The sequence below is a fragment of the Triticum urartu genome, chromosome 1, assembly GCF_003073215.2.
Source record: "Triticum urartu cultivar G1812 chromosome 1, Tu2.1, whole genome shotgun sequence".
Classification (NCBI taxonomy): domain Eukaryota; kingdom Viridiplantae; phylum Streptophyta; class Magnoliopsida; order Poales; family Poaceae; genus Triticum; species Triticum urartu.
Window position 1 is genome coordinate 541,213,360 of NC_053022.1, and position 7,863 is coordinate 541,221,222.

At 43.4% G+C, this 7,863-nt stretch overlaps 2 protein-coding genes across 2 annotated transcripts; both read left to right on the plus strand.

The window, feature by feature from the left end:
• The first annotated feature begins 4,148 nt into the window (after nucleotides 1-4,148).
• Nucleotides 4,149-4,885, plus strand: LOC125527954. The gene has a single exon (XM_048692463.1). The coding sequence runs from the start codon at nucleotides 4,267-4,269 to the stop codon at nucleotides 4,507-4,509; it is 243 nt and encodes an 80-aa protein (XP_048548420.1). The 5' UTR covers nucleotides 4,149-4,266; the 3' UTR covers nucleotides 4,510-4,885.
• A 609-nt stretch (nucleotides 4,886-5,494) lies between these two features.
• Nucleotides 5,495-6,018, plus strand: LOC125527958. The gene has a single exon (XM_048692475.1). The coding sequence runs from the start codon at nucleotides 5,548-5,550 to the stop codon at nucleotides 5,788-5,790; it is 243 nt and encodes an 80-aa protein (XP_048548432.1). The 5' UTR covers nucleotides 5,495-5,547; the 3' UTR covers nucleotides 5,791-6,018.
• Nucleotides 6,019-7,863: the final 1,845 nt, after the last annotated feature.

Consider the following 7,863-nt stretch of genomic DNA (forward strand, 5'->3'; position numbering starts at 1 on the left):
GCTGAACAAAAACTATTTTTACATGCCAATGACGTCTAAGATAAATAGATGCCTAACTAAAAGCTACATACAGAACATAGAACTCATGTGATGGCCCTGACTAACTACCAAAACACTAATGCACCACCATTACTCTCTCATATCACTCCATTTAGATTTACCAAAACATCACGCGAAAATACACACCTGACTATATTTCTGCATATAGACCATAAAGGGTTCGAATAGTTCTCAAACGGCAACATTGGCACCATAGTGGGTTGTCATCACTTCTGGCCCCTCCAACTTTCCACTTGGCCTCCATTTTTTCCACAGGCAGTTTTACTAGAGGTGAGCAGAGAACCATCTGAAGGCAAGAAGTCGTCCACTGCAACCAGGCCAAACAGGAGCAATCGATGGAGAGCCACTTACCCAATGGCGATGAAGACGAACTCAAAGAAGCACACCAACACTGCATGATACAACAACACAACATGATGATATCTAGCTTGTATAAGCAATATTATAGACATCTCATCCCAAAAACCTTGGGGAAAAATTAGCTGAAACCTTTCATTTCTATATGGACCATAGGACCAACATTCCAAAGCTCGAACAGGTATCTCTAGCATTAAAGGGGTATTGGCGATCGTGCATTGTACATTGGTGTCTTACTCTTAATTGTGTGGAATAAGTGAAGTTGGTTCTTTCAAATAACTGAAATATTTTTTTAGTTGAGTGAAACCAGTACTTTGAATTAAGTGAAATCAATGATTCATAAACTAGTGAAATCTTTATTTTCTGAAATGAGTGAATTAGAACGAGTGAAATCGGTCTATCTGTTAACGAGTTTTTTTAAATGAGTGAAATAAGCCTTTTGAAATGATTGAAAAGTTTTTATTGAGTGAAAATATGTAGTTTTAAACTAGTGAACTCACTGTTTTTGAAAACAAGTGTAACTATTTTTTAATTAAATGAATTATTTATTTGAAATGAGTGAACTCAATGTCTTTTAAATGAAATTAGTGTTTTTAATATTTGCACACTCTTTGTTTTTAATTAATTAGTGGAATCTGTTTTTAAGGAAGGAGTGAAATATGTTTCACTAATTTTTAAATCAATTAAATGTATTAAATTTTATCTTGTTTTAAGATCTCGTCGTCGGGATTTCAAATATGTAAAACAATTTTAAAGTAACATTTTTATTCAGAAGATATCAATGAATTAGTATTTTACAAGAATAATGAAGTGCTAGTTTTTTGATGGTGAAAAGAGAGAATATGTGTGCATGTAACCATCCGTCCTTCTCTAATTTTACCAGATGAAAAGCTACTATCATGGACCCTTTCACAGTGTATTGCAATGTATTCCTTCAGCAAAATATTTGCTATCTTTAAACCGCAAGTTAGCACAACAGTCTTCAAGATGAGATGAAGGGCAACTAATGTGCCGGTAGGCACGGGTGGATTTCCGCTTTCTATGCCCATTGCTAGGTCTGTGCAAAAGTTGAAAGTGGTAGGTATGTACAAAAGTAGAAAGTGCTTACTGCTGCTAGCTCAGCTTAATTGCACAATGGATAATGGATAGATAGGCCATGACTGTGGTGCGCGTAAAGAGTCATGATGCAGCAACCATCTTCCTTCGTCTCCTCCCTTTGTTTCTTTTCCGGTGAAGATTTGTTCCAAGGAACTACATCTTCATGATTGGATATATGGATCGTCACTAACCAAGACCATGTGGTCCCAACATAGCTTTATTTACACATAAAGAGTATTTCCTACATGCCAATTTTTATAGTAATGTGGACGGCCAAATTAAAGTCAGGGGATATCCGAACCTGAGCACCGGCACACGATCCAGTGCTTCTTCTCTTAGGACCGTTTGATACAACATTATTTTCGAACTAAAAGGCACTGGTCATGACATGGCAAGCACCAATACTTGTCGATGGATGCCTCAAGTGAAATTACTTTTAAGTATCGATCTGCTGTGTCGACACGACACGAGGCCTCCATCAACCCTCTCGCTCCTGGGAGAGCCACTTACCCAATGGCGATGAAGATGAACTAAAAGATGCACACCAAGACGACATGATGATATCTAGCTTGTCTAAGCAATATAAGAGGCATCTCATCACAAAAACCTTTGGAAAAATCAACTAAAACATTTCATTTTCTATACGAACCATGGGACCAACATTACAAAAGCTAGAACAGGTATCTCTACTATTAAAGAGGAGTTGAGGATTGTAGATTGTACATTGGTATCTTTCTTTTAATTGTGTGAAATAAGTGAATCGGTTCTTTGAAATAAGTGAAATTATTTTTGAGTTGATTGAAATCAGTACTTCGAATTAACTAAAAACAATGAGTCTATTTTCTTTCAAATGATTGAAATATGTTGTTTAAAACTAGTGAGATCGATTCTTTGAAGTAAGTCAAATTATTTTTGAGTTGATTGAAATCAGTACTTTGAATTACGTGAAATCATTGATTAATAAACTAGTGCGGTGAAATCTTTTTTTCCTTGTAATCAGTGAAATATTCCGTTTAAAGAAAGTGAAATCGGTCTCTCAGATAATGAGTGGAATTATTATTTTTTGAATTGAGTGAAATAAGTCTTTTGAAGTGAGTTAAATCGGTGTTTCGAATTGAATGGAATATGTATTTTTATACTAGTGAAATCGCCTTTTTGAAAATGAGTGAAATTATTTTTGTTGAATTAATTGGAACATTTTTTAAAATGAGGGAAATCATTGTTTATTAAATGTAATCAGCGTTATGAATATTCGAATGAAATCATTGTATTTAATTAATGAATGAAATCTAATTTTAACAAAGAAGTGAAATACGTTTCATTAAATTTTTTAAACACTTAAAATATATTCCAATTTGTTCTTGTTGTAACGATCTTGTCACCCGGAATCCAAGTATGTAATAGTATTTTAGAATAACTTTTATTCAAAAGATATCAATGAATTAGTATCTCACAAAAAATGAAAAGCTAATTTTTCAATGGTCAGAGAAAGAGAGAGAGAGAGAGAATCTGTGTGCATGCAGCATTCCATCCTTCTCTACTTTACCATATGAAAAACTACTATAATGGAATCCTATTGGAGTGTATTGCAATGCATTCCTGCCGAAAATATTTGGTACCTTTATACTGCAAGTCAGCACAACAAGTTTATGCAGAGACGAAGGGCAACAGATGTGTCAGAAGGTACTGGTGTCGTTAGAATTTCCGTTTTCTATGTCGATTGCTAGGTCTGTACAAAAGTTGAAAGTGCTAGGTCTGTACCCAAGTAGAAAGTGCTTACTGATGCTAGCTCAGGTTAACTGAACAATGGATAATGGATATATGGGCCATGACCATCATGCACGTAAAGTGCCATGATGCAGCCATCGACTTTCATCTTCTCCCCCCTTTGTTTCTTTTTCGATGAAGATTTTTCCCAAAGAACAATATCTTCATGATCGGATATGTGAGTAGTCAGTAACCAAGAGCACATGGTTTCAACATGCCTTTATCAACACATAAAGAGTATCTGCCTACATACCAATCTTTCCGGTAATGTGGACGGCCAAATTAAAGTCGGGGGATATCCGAACCTGAGCATGAGCACACGATCCAGTGCTTCTTCTCTTGGGACCGTTTGATACAACACTATTTAGAACTAAAAAGCACCGGCCGTGACATGGCAAGCACCAACACTTGTCGATGGATGCCTCAAGCGAAATTTCGCTTGAGGCATTTTTATGAGTACTAAGATAAACATGGCCTTTGCAGTGCTTCTCTCTTGGGGCCAAAATATGGCAAGCACCACACCTGTCGATGGATGCCTCAAACAAAAATACTTCTATTTGTGGTACTATGCAACTGCCTGTGTCGACACGACACGAGGCCTCCACCGATCAACCCCTCTAGCTCCTTGGATGTCGTACCTTGGCTTTTTATGATGCCGCGTCGGTCTTTGACTGTAGATGTAGCTAGTGTAGGGTGCCGACTGGAAAAGATGTCCGAAATAGTAAGATTTTGTCATGGGCTAATCGTTGTGTAAAGTTGATTTTTCACGTCAGATATGAGTCGTGTGCTCGTGGGTGCTGGCGAGCCCAGCCGTCGTTACTGTCGGCGTTGGAACCCCGTCCACTGGGCAAGCTTATAAAACGGCTGCTGAGGAGCCACATTTGTGCAACCATAAGCTACCTAATAAAGAAAGAAGAGCAGCAGAGCCATGTTTAATCAACCGTGAGCTCGATCCCTTCCTTGTCATCTCATCAAGGTCGACCAATGGCGTTTCTAGGAGGTTCATTGCGCATGACGAGGAGCATGGACAGCCAGAAGATGATGGAGAAGAAGAGCCACGGCGGGTCAGGGTCGTGGCGTCAGGCGCCGGCGCCCGTGAGGCAGCTCTTCTGGATAGTGAGGCGCGCCATGCTAAGGCCAAAGCGCCGTGCCCTGAGTTTCGGGTACGACCACAAGAGGTACTCCCGGAACTTCGATGACGGCCTCGTCACTGCCCACTGCCTCTAGCTAGCCACACCCGCAGGGTCTTCTACTTCTTCTTCTCAATTTTACTTGCCGCCTGGCCGGACCATCACCCGAGGCTGGAGAGTTTGAAGCGTCGTCACCTTGTGATCTGCTCCTCCTCTAGTTCAGCTACGAGTGTATATTAGACAGTACTGTTCATACATAAGTTGCTTACTGTTGAAAGTCTGAAATTGAGAATGAAATGACAGCATAACTATGTGCTTTTGGCCCTGTTTGGTTCGGCTGTGGATTTCTAAAAGAAGCTGTGAAAAATCTGTTGTGGAAAAATAGCTTTGTTAAATCTGATTTGAAAAAGATGTAGGTCATTTGGCAAACCAGCTGATATAGCTTTTTCAGATTTTGGCCCGCAACGAAATCAGATTTTGGAAAGCACGTCCTGGGCTGCTTCCGCTTTTGGTTCAGATTTTGGCAGCGGATTTCTGGAATCAGATTCTGCTCGGTTCGCCCTTTGGTTCAGATTCTGCTGCGCGGCAGCGGAATCTCTTGATAAAAGCTGAACCAAACATGGCCTTTAAGTACATAGACTGCAAGCCGTGTCACTTGCCACAGTGGAATGGGATTTAAACTATTTCTATTTATGTCGTGCTATCTGTCATTTTATTTCTGTTTATGCTAGTGAAGATGGTGGGAACAAATATTTTTTATCAACTATTTTTTTAGATCTTACCGTTGTTAGAGTATCTACACCGGACCCCATACTAGTCCCAAACACCCGGACCGGCTGCCCAGTTAGAAAAAATGCACGCAATCGAGGTCCCATACCCGACCCAAACGCCCGGGCTGACAGGCAACCCCATAAACCCTATATCTGGCCCATATATGGGGGCAGATATGGGGAGATCCCAGACGCCCCAGGAATGCCCGCCATGTTGGACTGACCGCTAGGGCCCCCCTGTCACATGCATAGTTCGGCGGTCCAACGCGCGCCTCCTCTGGTTCTTGGCACGGATGCATTCATGGCGCCGTGTTTAATGAACCGTGAGCTTGATCCCTTCCTTGTCATCTCATCAAGGTCGACCAATGGCGTTTCTAGGAGGTTCATTGCGCATGACGAGGAGCATCGACAGTCAGAAGATGATGGAGAAGAAGAGCCACGGCGGGTCAGGGTCGTGGCGTCAGGCGCCGGCGCCCGTGAGGCAGCTCTTCTGGAGAGTGAGGCGCGCCATGCTGAGGCCGAAGCGCCGTGCCCTGAGTTTCGGGTACGACCACAAGAGGTACTCCCAGAACTTCGATGACGGCCTCGTCACTGCCCACTGCCTCTAGCTAGCCACACCCACAGGGTCTTCTACTTCTTCTTCTCAATTTTACTTGCCGCCTGGCCGGACCATCACCCGAGGCTGGAGAGTTTGAAGCGTCGTCACCTTGTGATCTGCTCCTCCTCTAGTTCAGCTACGAGTGTATATTAGACAGTACTGTTCATACATAAGTTGCTTACTGTTGAAAGTCTGAAATTGAGAATGAAATGACAGCGTAACTATGTGCTTTTGGCCCTGTTTGGTTCGGCTGTGGATTTCTAAAAGCAGCTGTGAAAAATCTGCTATGGAAAAATAGCTGTGTAAAATCTGATTTGAAAAAGATGTAGGTCATTTGGCAAACCAGCTGATATAGCTTTTTCAGATTTTGGCCCGCAACGAAATCAGATTTTGGAAAGCACGTCCTGGGCTGCTTCCGCTTTTGGTTCAGATTTTTGCAGCGGATTTCTGGAATCAGATTCTGCTCGGTTCGCCCTTTGGTTCAGATTTTGCTCCGTGGTAGCGGAATCTCTCGATAAAAGCTGAACCAAACAGGGCCTTTAAGTACATAGACTGCAAGCCGTGTCACTTGCCACAGTGGAATGGGATTTAAACTATTTCTATTATGTCGTGCTATCTGTCATTTTATTTCTGTTTATGCTAGCGAAGATGGTGGGACCAAATATTTTTTATCAACTATTTTTTTAGATCTTACCGTTGTTAGAGTATGTACACCGGACCCCATACTAGTCCCAAACACCTGGACCGGCTGCCCAGTTAGAAAAAATGCACGCAATCGAGGTCCCATACACGACCCAAACGCCCGGGCTGACCGGCAACCCCATAAACCCTATATCTGGCCCATATATGGGGGCGGATATGGGGAGATCCCAGACGCCCCAGGAATGCTCGCCATGTTGGACTGACCGCTAGGGCCCCCTGTCACATGCATAGTTCGGCGGTCCAACGCGCGCCTCCTCTGGTTCTTGGCACGGATGCATTCATGGCGCCGTGTGTCGCCGCTCTGGCGTGCCGCCCAAGGGAGCAAGCCCGTCTATTTAATCTGGACGGCGGCAACAGAACCCTAGGCTGTTTGCCAGCTTCGCTCTCCCTCCCACCACCCCATAACCATGGCCTGCAGAGGATCACCACCTATGCAATGTTGACGCCGGAATGCCGGTTGCAGATCGAGGAGGAGATCAAGCGCGCCGCTCATGTCGATGTCGGGCTACCTCCGGATTTGCTTGAGCCGGAGGAGGATCTGGAGCAGACGACATGGCGGAGCTGGAGGAGGATCAGCCTGCTGCAGGCTTTGGCATGGAGGACTCCCTGGCGGAGTTCGAGGTCGCCCAGGTGGTGGAGATAGCGGAACAGACCGCCATCCTCGAATCCATCGAAGATGAGAGATATGTGGAGTCCAATCGGCGCTTCATCCGGCTGTAGAGGGCGGAGATTGACGAGCTCTTCGCCTCTAGTTTGGATGAAAACGAGCCGGAGCAGCCACACACGCCCATCTACCCGGAGCTAGGGATGGAGATAGTGGACATCTCCAATGATGAGTAGTCCACATATGTACGTAGTATGTAGGTTCTTTTAACTACATTGTTAGTATGGATTTGAGATTTCATGTTTGAGGTACATGGTTGCGGTGGTCGATTTTCGTGTGATGTCCGGTCACTATCGGCAGGCGCACCCGCAAACATTTCGGGACCGGATTTGGATACTTCCAGTTGTAGATCCTCTTACATAATATGTTCAATCGTACTATTTCACTCCTTAGGTTGGAGGTTGGAACCTGGAAGATAGATAGGTCATCATAGATTTTGAACAGTCATCGGGGGAGTTGGGGAGGGGGGGGGGATAAACCCCCTTAAATTTAATCTCATTCGAAGAAAACATTGATTTAGTTTACAAGGGAAACCGGATAAAAAATCTGAACAAGTTGACCCCGTTTTTGAGGAAAATCGGGCCGAAAATTGTACAAACAACGCCCGGGCAAGGCACACTTAGCTAGCAGACGGAAGGGCCATCGCCACAAAAGACACTCCTAGATGTGAGGTGTCGTCGAGGGATCACAATGCCAAAACATTGCAAGCAATCTAAC